Raw genomic sequence first — 15,242 nt, forward strand, 5'->3', positions numbered from 1 at the left:
CCATTAGCTATTCTTCCTGATACTCTCCCTCCCACACCCTCTCCCCCTCCAACAGGCCCCAGTGTGTGGTGTTCCCCGAAAATCACTACTTTTCAAGGACAGCCTCAGAATTCTGTGAAAGTGCAAATCTACAGATTTATCATAACATTTATGTTAAATTTCTTGAAAATTTAATTTAAAATTTCAAGAAATGTGAATTTCTTGAAAATCTCACTTTTATATAATTGATTCTTGACATTGAGAGGAGGCTGAAGAGTGTAGGGGTTGTGTAATTATTTCTAAATAAGGTGGGGAAAAAGCAGTGGGTAGGGTCATAAAAGGTTAGTTTTCCTTTTATAATCTCCCTTCATTCATTCACTCATCCATTCATACAGTAAAACCTCATTAATCACCTGCTTTTTGCCAGGTTCTGTGCTAGCAGTTAGACTGTGATGACCCAGGCAGACTCTGCTCTTATGGAATCTTGTGTGATGAATGTCATGACGATGTTGTCCAAAGGACCACCAGGATAGCTAGATAGTAGGAAAGAGAGTTTTATTGGCAATATCAGTTTGCAAAGCAGAGAGTCTCCAGCATGAACCAAAAGCACTTTCTCCAAAGCAAAAAGAGAAAACTAGAGGTTTTATAAAAAGGAGAATGCTACCTATTGCTCTTTGAGAAAGTTCACTGGCTTTGGGTAAGGGTTTGGGGAAGTGGCAAGTCCTGATTGGTGAGCAACTGCTGTGGACAAAATTAGTTCTAGAGTTGCAGCAAGCATAGATAAAACTGCTGTCAGGTTACAACCAGCAGGTTCAGCAGTCAGGCTGGCAGAGAATTACATTCTTGGAGCAATGTTTTGTACCCTAAGGACTTTTCCCCCTGGATTCTTGTCTCTGTTTCAGTCAGGTATGACAAGAATGACCCAACTAGCATGATCAGCTTTCACAAAGGGGGAGTGCAGAGTACTGTGGGGCAGAGATTTCTGTATGAGGTTCTAAGTTAGTCTACAGGTCAAGGAAGGCTTAATGGTTTAATTGGATGGTTTAATTGGAAAACCTCAAGGATGGGAGGGAAACACAGCTAGAAGTGTGTTTTAGTTCATTGTGCTGCTGTAATAAAATACATAAAGAACAGAAATGTATTTTCTCATGGTTTTGTGTGCCAGGAAGTCCAAGATCAAGGTGCCTGCAGGTTCAGTTCTCTGGAGAGGGATACTGTGTGCTTCCAGGATGGCACCTTGTTGCTGCATCCTTGGAATGCTGTGTCCTCACAGGGCAAAAGGCAGAAAGGCGAGATGGCTGAAGGAACGCTTCATGAAGATTCTTTTGTAAGGGGCTTAATTCCACTCATTAGGGAGGAGATCTCATGGCCTAATCACCTCTTAATGTCTCCACTTCTTACCACTGTCACATTGGCCCTTAAGTTTCAACACCTGACTCATGGAAGGGACACATTAAAACCATAGCAGAGGGTACGTTGGAGGTGTAGGGAACATTTGTGAAGAGAAAGCATGTTACCTTGGAGGAACTGGAAAAATTTCAGCACAACTGGGGAATACTTGAGTGGAAGGAGGAAAATGGTAGGAGTAAGGTCAGCTCATGGAAGACCTTATAAAGAATGAGGGGAGTGGGAAGCCAGTGTCAGGTTTTAGGCAGGGAAGTGAAGTTCAGATTTGCACTTTGGAGTGATTGTTTTGGCTACAATATAGAGAATGAATTAGAGAGGAGTAAGAACGGGACCAGGTGAATGCTGGCTGTTAACAGTAGTTCTTATAGGAAATGAATGATGGTAGCTCTTGGTGGTAGCAATGGGAAGAAGTGAATGAATTTGTGTTTCAGTTTTTATATAGTTGGCAAAAGGGAAATGTAACTTCTTGGCAGGGAAAAAATGGTGTTTGAGAAAGATAATTTTTAACTGTGCATAGCATGAATTGAGTGAGGAGGGATGAAAGATTCCTCGCACAAGTCCTTGTGTTTGGGACGATAGCGTAGATTGGGGTAGTAGTTGTGAGAATTAACTGGATGATATCAGTGACATGCCTTGAGCAAATATTCTTATAATGATGTGAATATTATTTTGTTTTCATAATTTATTTTATTGACAGTTTACACTTGCTTTTCTGGGCCTATCATAGTTACTTTAATAAGACAGAAATTTATTTTTCACCCACTTTAAAGACTGGAACTTTTGTATATGTTTGATTCCTTATGATAAACAGTAAAAGAAGAAATGATCGGGATTTTAAAATGGCGTGGTAATTCAGTAGTGTTATCAGGGACCTTGATTCCTATGATTCTGTTCCATTATCTTAGCCCATGGCTTCAACCCTAAGATTACTTCATGATTCAAGAGACTGCTGCAGCTACAGCCATCACTTCAGAACTGGCTAGATGAAGGGCAAAAGGGGCCTCTCTCTGCCAAGTCAGCTTCCATTAAGCAACCTTTTTCAAAGTCCTTCACAACCTTATTTCATGTTGTTCCCTGAAATTAATCATATGGCCACTGCTAGCTGGTAGGGAGGTTGGAATATAAGTCTTTATTCCAGGCCACAATATGCTGGGTTAAAAATCAGTATTCTCCTGCAAAGGAAGAAGGGTAGAATGGGTATTAAGGAAGGCAACCAGCAGGCTCTGGTCCAGATGTGCATTTAACACATGAAGGATGGCATCCCCAGGGTAGTTTTTGCATATTATATCTTATCATTTCAGTGTTGCTGTGAATGCTTAGTTTTTTCATTTTAAGAAACCACAAAAAAACAAGCAGTACTTCTGATTTGGATGACTTGGAACTGGTCTTTGTTTTATTTGGTTTTCATTGAAAATTGGTATTATAAGGGTGGGAGTGTTTAGATCAGTGTTTCCCAAAGATCAACCAAGAGATGATCTTAGGTACCACATTGATTAATATTTTTCAATTTTGACATTCATATGTTTTTTATACTAATAGTCTATGTTAATTGAAACTGATGGTCCTTTAAAAGTAGTAATTAAACAGTAATTAAGTAATCAAGTTTTCTATTAAATTTTAAGAAAAAAAATCAGTTTTAAGAAAACTTAAGTGGCCTTGAGAAACACTGATTTAAGCAATACTACCCTGATTTTGGGAAATTGGAGTAGATGAGTTTGCTGGCTCAGTTTACACCATTTTTCTATTCATAGTAGCAAAGGACTTAAAAAAAAAATGCAGTACATGTACATGGTTAAAAAATGCAAAGAGTTAAAATAATGATAAGAAGTAATCTCTTTCCCATCTTTCCCTAATCCCCCAGAAGCAACTATCAATAGACTTTTGATTTGAGATGTTATGCTTTGGTTTACCTTTCTAAAATTTATGATGATGAATTGACTCCCCAGATAATATAGTTTAATTTTAAAATAGTGAAAATCACACTATTATTTTATAAAAATAAAAAATTATTGAACGTAACTGAGGAATTTTCTTTTTTTTTGAGACAGTCTCGCTGTGTCGCCCAGGCTGGAGTGCAGTGGCGTGACCTCGGCTCATTGCAACTTCTGCCTCCTGGGTTCACTCCATTCTCCTGCCTCAGCCTCCCAAGCGGCTGGGACTACTGGCGCCCGCCACCAAGCCTGGCTAACTTTTTGTATTTTTAGTAGAGATGGGGTTTCACCTTGTTAGCCAGGATGGTCTCGATCTCCTGACCTCGTGATCCGCCCGCCTGGGCCTCCCAAAGTACTGGGATTACAGGTGTGAGCCACCGTGCCTGGCAACTGAGGGATTTTCTATCCAACTACAGCTGCTATCTCTGCTACTACTGTTGGAAGATATATAGCTTTAAGGCAAAGGAAATATCTTTTTTTTTTTTTTTTTTTTAATTGAGACAGGGTCTCACTCTGTCACTGAGGTTGGAGTACAGTGCCACAGTCATAACTCACTTCATCCTCAACTTCCTAGGCTCAGAGGATCCTCCTGCCACAGCTTCCCAAGTAGCTGGGACTGTAGGTGTGTGCCACCATACTGGCTAATTTTCTTGAGTTTTTTTTTGCAGAAACGGGGTCTCACTGTGTTGCCCAGGCTGGTCTTGAACTCCTGGGCTCAAGCATTCCTCCCACCTCAGCATCCCAAAGTTTTGGGATGAGCCACTGTGCCCCATGAAAATACCTTTAAAACCAAAAGCAGGACAATCCTTGTTCCCACTGTCTTAAACAAATTTGAATTTTTTCCATGTTTGTTGAGTAAGAGTTGTTCTTTCATAATTGGCTTAAACTTGGGTATGTTTGTACGTTATTGCAAATATAATACATTACCCATCATGCAACTTGTAGATCTACAGGCTTTGTCATTTCCTTTGCTGGGGAAATGACACTTGGTCTCCCATTACCTGACCACTGTACATAACACTAATTATTGTAGAACTACAGTGGTGCTATAGAGATGCCTAAGAGAGGCCCTGGATTTCCAGTTTTGCTTTTTTTTGTGTGTGTGCCCATAAATAATTTTTGCACTTTTCTGTTTTCTCAGAAAAAATATTTACTTGTGAGGTAATATTTGACTTACATGTAACTGGGCAATGTTGGATTTGGTTTTGAGAAGTATGAGAAAATGGAAAAATGATATTTTTATCTGAAATATCAGAGGTTATATTTTTAATATTTGTACAATGTAATCATATTGTTTCTGCTTATATTTAAAGTCCTAACCATGAAGTGGGTAATTTATAGAATATCTAATATCGAATGTGAACCATTGTATTCTTGATAGTCATACACATAATAGTTTCTGAAGGGTGTTAGTTTCATTTAAATTTGATAGTTGCTAACAGGAGATAGGAAAAAATGTTCTTGCTGGGCATAAATCTTTCTAAGTGTGTTTAGCATCATTCTCAACTAAAGTTAGTGTACTTTGGTATAATATGCTTAAGAGGAACCTTGGGTGCTTCTAGTTTTAAAATGATGAAGTAGCAATACTTTTGGCCTTTCTTCTCTTGGAAATGTTCTCTAAAAGTTAGAAGAATAAGAAATGGAAAGCTCCATTTTGATGCAACTAGGGAACTTTTGTCATCCCTCACCCCCAGTCACAGCTATTGAAGGTGGTGGAGTGGTAACTGACTTCCAGAGCAGACACCTGAGTCCTCATAGTGGGGCCACCATTGGGAAACAAGCAGGTTTGTCCCTTGGATCCCAGAACAGCACAGGAATTGGAAGTATCAGGTACCTCAAAAGACAGGCGTGGGGCAAATGTGCTTGAAACTCAGGGAAATTAAGCAGCAGAAGCCCTAAGATGAGACACCTGACTGAGAACAGAGGATAAGTAAAACACTTGCAAACTAATAACTGCCCAGCAGCCAGAAGACTGGAAATTAGGGAATGCTTTTTAAGAGACACTGAAGGGCCCCCAGAGAAGAGACACATACTGACTTTTGTGGATTCCCCAACGAAAAAGCTGATTGGCCCATTGATTGAGTTGTATTGAGGGCCACGGTGTAATCACCTCACCTATGAACTCTAATCAATATTTTAATGCAGCCAAAATGAGAATGACCAAAACAATCAAGAAGGAACTTAGAGGAACAAAATATAAAGAGTAGAAGAAAATGTAAATGTGTAAACAAACTGTAATTAATATCCTCAGAGATTAGATAATGGATCTATAATAAGAACAAGATGCTGTTAAAAGCGAGAAAGAGAGTGAGAGTGTGCAAAAGAGCAGTCAGAATATGGAAGATTCTTCAAAGCAGAAAAATTGACAACCTACATTTAAAAAGTATATAGATGGTTTGGAGATAAAGTTGAAGAAATTTACAGGAAAGTAGAGCAAAAGGAAAAGTAAGATTAATAGAGAAGCTATTAAGTCCAAATTCTGATTTATAGGGATTCTAGGAAGAGAAAAATGTGAGGCAGATATTATCAAACAATTAACATAAGAAACTTTTCAGAACTGAAGATCATGAATTTTAAGACCCACCAATGCCTAGCACCAGTGAGTGGAAAAACACCCACTCATTTGGGTACGTTTTCATGATGCAGTCCTATAGACTAAGTAATAATTGTAAAAGCCCCAGTGACAAAAAAAGCAGGTTACTTAGAAATGGTGGGAAATAAGAATGGTGAAACATTTTAAAATGATACTTGTGTTAGAAGACAACGGAGAGTTGTGAAAAATTTTTTTGTTAAAAATGATTTCCTGCTTAGAATTCTATACCCAGTTAAGCTATTATGCGTGTGGTTAGAAAATAGACTTTTTATAAAAAGATATACACAATTTAAAAATGTTATCTTTTAAACTGTCATATAAGGAGACATGATGACTAAATGAGGTATGATATTCTGGATGGGATCCTAGATCAGAAAAAGGACATTCAGTAACAAGTAAGTAAATCTGAATAAGATATGGACTTTCATTAATTGTATCAATATTGGTTCACGTGAATGTGAGGTGTATTCAGGAATGTTCTCAGGCATAGCACCCGTGAGGAAGCAAAAGAAGCAGAATTGAGCAGAGGGAGGAGTCGAACTGTGATGCAGTTGTAGCAAAGGTTGTAGCTGATACCATTGGCCCTGAATGTAGGATGGCTCTAGAGAGATGCCTAAGTGAGGTAAGGGAGCGCAACCTTTGTCCCTGAGTGTGGCCTCACCAAGAGACATGTACTGCCCAGGGGAGCAAGGCAGCCCCCCTTTGGCTGAGAGCAGTTACTGGCAGCAGTTAACACTCCTGGCAAGAAAGGATTGGTTGAGTACCTCTGTGCCAGAAGGGAGGATCTGCCTGGTGCACTAACAGTATCCATTACAAACTCCAACAACTGGAGAATCAGAAAAAGGAAGACAATATACATGAGGCAGATTTCAGAATCTCTAGACCTGGCATATTCTGGCCTTTCTAAGACTGTTTTTAGTTTTATGGTATGCTGGTTTTTAGATCAGCCCAGAGTTGGCAATTTTAAACACGGATACACACGTGCAACAGTTATCTGTATTCTTTTGAAAGAGATTCCAGTCAAATTTTTAGATGCACAGTACTGAGTGACTTTACATAGTTTCATTCTTCAGCATATTCTCATTAAGAGATTTCTGAGCCCTTAATCTGAGAATTCTGATGATACTGCCATCAATTCATTGCTGTAATCATATATAGTCATATGTCACTTAGTGGTGGGGATACATTCTGAGAAATGTGTTGCTAGACAATTTTGTTGTTGTGCAAACATCAACAGAGTGTACTCCTACAAATCTAGATGGTTTAGCCTACTGTACATACCTAGGTTATATGGTATGGCCTAAAGCTCCTAGGCTACAAACCTATATATAATAGCATGTTACTATACTGAATAGGCAGTTGTAACACAGTGGTATTTGTATATCTAAATATATCAAACATAGAAAAGTACAGTAAAAATATGGTACAAAATGTTAAAAAGGGCTAAGGATGGTGTCTCATGCCTATAATCCCAGCCTTTGGAAGGCCGAGGTGGGAGCATTGCTTGAGGCCATGAGTTCAACATAGTGAGACCTGGTCTCTAAAAAAAAAAAAAAAAACAACAGCTGGTCAGGTATGGTAGCATGTGCCTGTAGCTACATAGGAGGCTAAGGCAAGAGGATCACTTGAGCCCAACAGTGAGAGGCTGTAGTGAGCTATGATCACACCATTGCACTCCAGCCTGGGTGACAGAGCAAGACCCTGACTCTTAAACAAACAAAAGTTTAAAAATGGCACATCTGTATAGGACACTTACTGTGAATGGAACTTGCAGGACTGCAGTTTCTCTGGGTAAGTGAGTGAGTGAGTGGTGAGTGAATGTGAAGGCCTAGGATATTACTGTACACTACTGTAGACTTTATAAACACTTAATACTTGGGCTATACTGAATTTATTTAAAAAATTTTTCTTCAATCATAAATTAGCTTACTGTAACCCTTTTACTTTATAAACTTACCTTGCTTATCTTTTGGACTTTTGTAATAACACTTAGCTTAAAAAAGAAACACATTGTATACTGTACAAAAATATCTTCTTTGTATCCTTATTCCATTTTAAATTTTTAAATTTTTATTTTTTACTTTTGAAGCTTTTTTGTTAAAAACAAAGATATAAAACATACACATTGGCCTGGGCCAACACCAGGTCGGGATCCTCAATATCAGTGTGTTTTACCTCCACATCTTGTCCCACTGGAAGGTCTTCAGACACAATCACACACATAGAGCTGCCATCTCCCATGGTAACAGTGCCTTCTTCTGGAGTATCTCCTGAAGGACCTGCCTGAGGCTGTTTTACAGTTAACTTTTTTTTCTATAAAGCAGAGAGAGTATACTCTAATGTGAAAAAGTATAGTATTATAGTAAATACATAACCCAGTAGCATAGTTGTTTATTATGATTATCAAGCGTTATATGTTATATATAATTGTATGTGTTCTACCTTTCTGTCACTGGCATAGTAGTAGGTTTGTTTACACCAGCATGACCACAAACACATGATTAATGCATTACGTTACCACGTTATGACAGCTACAGTGTCACTAGGTGAAAGGAGTTTTTCAGCTCCATTGTAATCTTAGGGGACCAGAGATGTATATGTCGTCCTTCGTTGACCAAAACATTGTTATGCAGCTGCTGACTGTATGTGGTTTGCTTGCTCCACAGTTGTAGGCTTAATGCAGAATAATCTAGTTACCAACAGGATTTGTAAATAGGTCAGTGGCTAATAGGTGTTACTGTAGGAAAGTAAAAGATACTGTACTTGTAAATAAAGACTTTTGAGAAACCAGGTTGTCAGGAAAACAATCCAAGTCTTGCGTGTTTTGCAATTTTTTAGACCAACTAAATGCCAATCATCATTCAAACACTCAACAAATGTCTACTGAACACCTACCTTGTGCACGTTGCCTAGCAAGGAGCCTAGAATCTTACAGAAGAATTAAGACATGTAGATGTTAGGAAATACAATTCAAAAGAGAGTGGTAAAGTGCCATCGACATAAAGATGTGTCAAGTGTTGTGGGAGTTTAGAAAGAGGAAGTTTTCTTTTGCGTAAAGTGATCTGGAACAGTGGCGTTGATGGATCTTCAATAAGGCTTTGATGGAAGAGGGTAGGAGGTGAGGTTCTGTGTTGGGAAAAGGGCTTGTGGGGTGCCTGCATAAACTGGCTATAAAAATATGGGACAATAAGTTGTGGAAAGCCACAAGAGGCCTCTGAGGAGGAAAGCCTCCTAATTGCCATTATGTTCCCATGCTCAGAGCAAGACCTGCTCTCTTATCTGTAAACACTGTGTTCAAGGAGAAAGACCCTCCTTGGAAGCATCAGAATGTGGACAGATGTGCAGGCTCCTAGTTAAGCCTGCTCCCACCAGCTACTCTCAGATAAGTTAAAGATATGCTGTTTGAGCACAAAGGAGATTCACTTAAACCGCCACTGCTAGATTACGCGTATGACGCACTGCCTCCCTTTCAGCGCTTCACCCTGAACATCTGCTTCTTAGATTTAAGTGATTGTACTCAATAAAAAGTGTGGAGACCAGAGCTCTGAGCCTTTTGCAGCCTCCATTTTGCAATTGGCCCCCTGGCCCCCACTCTTTATGCCCTCTTGGCCTGTCTCTTCTCATTCCTTCGTTGCCACTGGACTTTGGGTACCCTACAGGTGGTGTTGAGGCTGGTCCCCAACAGTTCTGGGATCTTGGAGAGGGGAGAAAAGTTATCACAGAGAAAAGGAAGAGGAGAAAATTGGAAACAATTAGAATATGTTTATCCATCACTTATGAAACGTTAGTGAATAATAACAAGAATACAGTATAAAATTTGGATTCCTGTGCCTCTAAAAACAGTCAGGAGATGAAAAGTTACAGAAAATTATGCTCATTGCTACACTATTCACAATACCAAAGACATGGAATCAGTCCAGGTGCCCATCAATGGTAGATTGGATAAAGAAAATGTGGTACATATACACCATGGAATACTACACAGCCATAAAAAAGAATAAAATCATGTCCTTTGTAGCAACATAGATGAAACTAGAGGCCATAATCTTAAGCAAATTAACACAGGAACAGAAGACCAAATACTGCATGTTCTTACTTATATGTGGGAGCTAAACATTGAGCACACGTGGAAATAAATGTGGGAACAATAGGCACTGTGGTCTACTAGAGAGTGGAAGGAAAGGGGGCGAGTTGAAAAACTACCTATTGGGTACTATCCTCACTCCCTGTGTGGTGGGATATATACCCAAAACCTCAGCATCAAGCAATATTCCCATGTAACAAACCTGCACATGTACCCTCTATATGTAAAATAAAAGTTGAAATTAAAAAAAAAAAAGATAAAAAGAAAAACAAAAGTTACAAATTGATCACGAGGTTGGAGGAGATTTCATAAGATGCTCAGTTTTCTGTAGGTAGGTTCTCCCACAAATATTTAAATCTGTTAGTTACTAATGTTTCCTATAAACAGGACAATAGTGACAAAAACACATGGGTTACCTTTGGAAGATGCCAGAGTACCAATTTTTTTTGAAAACTGATAAAGGCAAAAAAATTTCCAACATTTATCTTGTGTTCTTATGCAATCTATATATCATGGTAACTAACTAATGAGGAATAATTTGTCTCTGGAAATATTCCGGCTAATAGATGAAGATTAATGATTGAACTCTAATACCACCATTTTGCAACCCCTAATGAAATAATGGATCTCAGTGGTGACCAGCAGTGGCTGCTAATATAACAAAACAAAAGATAACCAGACATATGCTTCTTGATGTAAAAATGCATTATCCCTTATGAAGTACTCCTACCAAAAAAACCAAACCTGAATTTGATCAATATCTATATCCAACCACCATGGGACAGAGGAACATGTTGAATGATATCGAGGACAGGCTGAGAAAGCACAAACCTATGACCTAATATCTTAAACCAATAAATTGAGAGGGTGAAGGGAAGAAAGGGGAGAGGGGTTATAGACATGGCTAATTGACATACTAACAAATTTTATTATGGAACCTATTGAATTCTGATTGGAACAATTGTTAAAAGTTTTTTGAAACATTTGGCAGAATTTATAGTGATTACATATTGGATGTCAAGGAATTGTTATAATTTTAGGAATGAGATAATGGTATTGTGTTTATTTTTAATAGCAGAAACATACTGTAATAGTTATGAATGAAGTGACATAATGTTTTTACTTCAAAATAATCCAGTGTGAGAGGAAGCAGGAGGACATGTTAGATGAAGCAAGGTTAACCTCAAGGTGAAGCTGAGCTATGGATACCTAGGGGTTTGTTATACTGTTCTCTAGATATTTCAACTTTTTTATTCTTTTTTTTTTTCTTTTAAATTGTGGAAAGATATCAGCTAAGCAAAAACATGATGGAAGTCTATAAGATTCTGAGAGATATGGCTAGCGAGAATATGAATGATATTTCTAAATAGTAAAATTAGGGACCATCTTGTATAATTTGAAAGAAGTGGACAAATACAAGAAAATCCTACTTTACACCATAACTTGTTTTTTAAAATCTGTAAATGTTTTGGAAAAACTCATATTTAGAGAAGCAGACATCTGTGCTTTGAACGTGTAACGTGATTCTAGTATTCCAGAGATATCATGGTATAGCCTGCCCCATATAATTTTCAAATGTTTCTGCTACATAAAGGTTTTGAGGTTGTAAGGTAAATATGGTTTCTCATAGAATAATTAAATCATTTTCTATTTACTTTTACTACCCTTTGTTTTAAAAAGCAGCTTATGAAGATACATACAGTAAGTATGTACTTAAGTGTACAGCTCAGTGAATCTACACACACACAGTGGTAACTGCCACCCTAAAAATATACAGAATATTTCCTGTATCCCAGAAGATTCCTGTATTGCCCTTCCCTGTTATCTATTCCACTATCCAGAGGTAACCAGTATTCTGACTTCTATAACCATAGATTAGTTTTACCTTTTCTTGAACTTACATTTTTATGGCAGGCTTTTGTAATATCTTAGAGATTCATTCATGTTTCATGTTTTGCATGTATCAGTAGTTCTTTTTTTACTGCTGTTCAGTATTCCATTATTTGTCTATATCTCAATTTACTTATTCTTCTGTTGATTAATATTTAGTTGCATTTACCTACTATGTATTAACTAAGCTGCCGTGAACATTCTTTGGGTAGATATTAATTCATTTCTATCTCTTGAGAATTGGTGGGTTAAGGTAGGCATATTTTTAGTTCTGAACATATTGGCAAATAGTATTTTCCAAAATAATTGTACCAATTTACAGTGCCACCATCAATGTGTGAGAGTCCAGTCACAACACATTCTTTTTAACACTTGGTTTTGAAGTCTTTTTAAAATTTTAGCTATTGCGGTGTGTATTCAGCCTTAGATTTGAACCACTGGTATTGTTCTGTCTTTTACATCAAAGTATCACACTGGTCTTCTTGTATGTAATTGGTGGGTCCTAACTATGACCAGTTCTTCATTGTAATTCTTAGACTAAACTATTGCTTTTTTCCCTTTCCCAGTTGTCACAGGTGGTACTGATGGAATTGGAAAATCATATGCAGAAGAGGTAGGTGATTTTCAAGATCTTTCCTTTTGATATAAAAAATAAGAATAAATATGGGATGATTTCTTACAGTAGTTTTGATTTTTGAAGTAAAAAACACAAATACAATGTTGTGTGGTACAATAGATGCTTTTTGTTTCTACCTTGTTGGAAATACCGTATTTGCTTAAACAGACGCAATTTTTTGAAACAAATTTCGTGTAAAATAAGTATAAAACTTTCTGATTGTACTGGGTAGTTGGAACTGGGAACAATTCAGTGTAATTTTATTTTATATCATGTAAGTGTGTACAGTCTTCAGATTTCAAAGTCAATTATTTTGAACTATTTTCCAAAAAATGAAAATATTATTATAGGTGGTTACATTTCTAGGCTAGTCCATGACATCATTTATATAAAAAGGACTGTGATTAACAGACAGGTATTGATAGACACAGGCAAAGGGTTCAGATTCTCTGCAATGAAATTAAAGAACAGGAGAGCATCATAGTTTGAAGACCGTTGTACAAAGCAGGAGCCGGGGCAGTATTCTTTAGGCAAGTTTCTCTGCCTTCTGGTCCCTGAGAAGGCACCTACAGCCTATGGTGAAATTATCTGAAACAGTGGGGTGATTCTTATAAAGATCCCAGCAGATTCACTGGATCTTCCATTTCTCATTCTCAAAAGGTCTTTTTGTTAATTTTAATTTTTCCAGCTTTTTATTTGGAAGAATATCAAAACTACAGAAAAGTTGCAAGAATGTGACAAATACCTGTATACTCTTCACCTGGATTCACTAATTGTTAATATTTGGCACATTTAATTTACTTTATTATTATTATTAATTATTTCGCCGGACCATTTGTAAGTTAGTTATAGACGTAACAGTTCACCCCTAAATATTCCAGGATGAATCTTCTAAGAACTAAAACATTCGCCCTTACAACCCCAATACGTTGGTCACAATAGGAAGTTTAACGTGACACAATACTATTGTATGACATACAGCCCTTATGCAGGTTTCCAGTGGCCCCAGTACCTCCTTTTAAGCTCTTTTTTTATTGTTGTTGTTCCAAGATCCAGGTAAGGATTATGCATTGCATTTGGTGTCATGTCTCTTAGTCTCCATTCATCTAAAAGAATAAGTTAGCCTTATTTTTCTTTTATAAGAATGCCATTTTTGAAAAATCCAGGTTAGCTGTCTTGCAGACAAATTTGGATTTGTCTCTTTGTTTTCTCATTAGATTCAGGAAAAACATGTTTTCATCGGGAAGGCTACACAGGTTTATCCTTCTGCGTTCATCTTAGTAGGAGGCACAAGAAGTCTCATTTGTCCCATTATTGATTATAAACGTAATTAATAAGGAATATGTGGAATGACACTTTGAGGCTGTATAAATATATTATTTCCCAAGAATCTTTTATCCAATGATGTTAGGATTCATTGACAGTTTTTGCCTACATTGATTATTACCATGGTGGTTAAAAAATGGTGATTTTTGGCCAGGTGTGGTGGCTCACACCTGTAATCCCAGCACTTTGGAAGGCCGAGGTGGGTGGATCACCTGAGGTCAGGAGTTCAAGACCAGCCTGACTAACATGGTGAAACTCCATCTCTACTAAAAATACAAAAATTAGCTGGGTGTGATGGTGGGTGCCTGTAATCCCATCTACTCAGGAGGCTGAGGCAGGAGAACCACTTGAACCCGGGAGGTGGAGGTTGCAGTGAGCCGAGATCATACCGTGGCATTCCAGCCTGGGTGACAGAGCGAGACTCCATTTCAAAAAAAAAAAAAAAAAAAAGTGATTTGTTTCTAATGCTATCTCTCCTACATTTATTAACATGGTATTTTTCTGTAAAAGCTTTTCCTTATCCCTCTTCCCCTATTAATTTTTTAAAGGAAGGTATCAGTATGGGCTAATGGTTTTTTTAGTGGTGTTATAGTAGATTAATTTTGCAAATCATCACCAACCTTTTTATTTTTATAAAAAATGTTCTTCCATAGCTTCATTTGCAATATCACTCACTACTTAATAAACCCTGACTTTAGGATTTAAGACTGGAATATTAGTTTGCTAAATCACTTTTAGTTCATAGCACCTAATTTATTGCTCATTTATATTCTGTCTAGAATATTTCACTAAATAGTTTTGTGCAGATTAGTGCTTTTTTTCCTCTACTACTATATTTATGTGTTCTGGGATAGTAACCACATTTGTGTAAATCTTTTTCATTATATACAATATTTACACATGCTGGGTATGTACACAGAAGGTGTTCCTCAGGAAATTCTTCATTAATTTATTCAGTTAACTTCTTTAGTTTGCCATGGTCCATAAAGTAAAACGCTCAACTTAAAATTTTAAAAATAATTATATTTTTAGGAATTTTTAACATTTTAATAGTAGTTTCCTTTGCCAGTCCTCTGATGTTTGTTTTATATATCCATTCTGCAGCAAAACCTTTTTTTTCTTTTTTTTTTGAGATGGAGTCTCGCTCTGTTGCCTAGGCTGGAGCGTAGGGTGGGTGCAATCATGGCTCACTGCAGTCTAGACTTCCTGTGCTCAGGTGATCCTCCCACCTCAGCCTCCTGAGTAGCTGGAACTACAGGCATGTGCCACCACACCCAAATAATTTAAAAAAAAATTTTTTTTTAAATTTTTTGTAGAGATGGGATTTTACTATGTTGCCTAGGATGGTTTTGGACTCCTAGGCTTAAGCAATTCTCCTGCTTCGGCCTCCTGAAATGCTGGGATTGCAGGTGTGAA

The 15,242-nt window shown here is 37.5% G+C and overlaps 1 protein-coding gene across 2 annotated transcripts in view; it reads left to right on the forward strand.

Moving 5' to 3' along the window:
- HSD17B12 (hydroxysteroid (17-beta) dehydrogenase 12) overlaps nucleotides 1-15,242 on the forward strand; it is a 169,058-nt gene that overhangs the window by 57,067 nt on the left and 96,749 nt on the right. For both annotated transcript variants that reach the window (XM_012001344.1, XM_012001345.1), the window contains exon 2: nucleotides 12,451-12,497. In XM_012001344.1, the coding sequence (XP_011856734.1) occupies nucleotides 12,451-12,497 (47 nt within the window). The remainder of the gene's footprint in view (nucleotides 1-12,450; nucleotides 12,498-15,242) is intronic.

The sequence above is a fragment of the Mandrillus leucophaeus genome, unplaced genomic scaffold (genome assembly GCF_000951045.1).
Source record: "Mandrillus leucophaeus isolate KB7577 unplaced genomic scaffold, Mleu.le_1.0 Scaffold66, whole genome shotgun sequence".
NCBI classification, from domain to species: Eukaryota; Metazoa; Chordata; class Mammalia; order Primates; family Cercopithecidae; genus Mandrillus; species Mandrillus leucophaeus.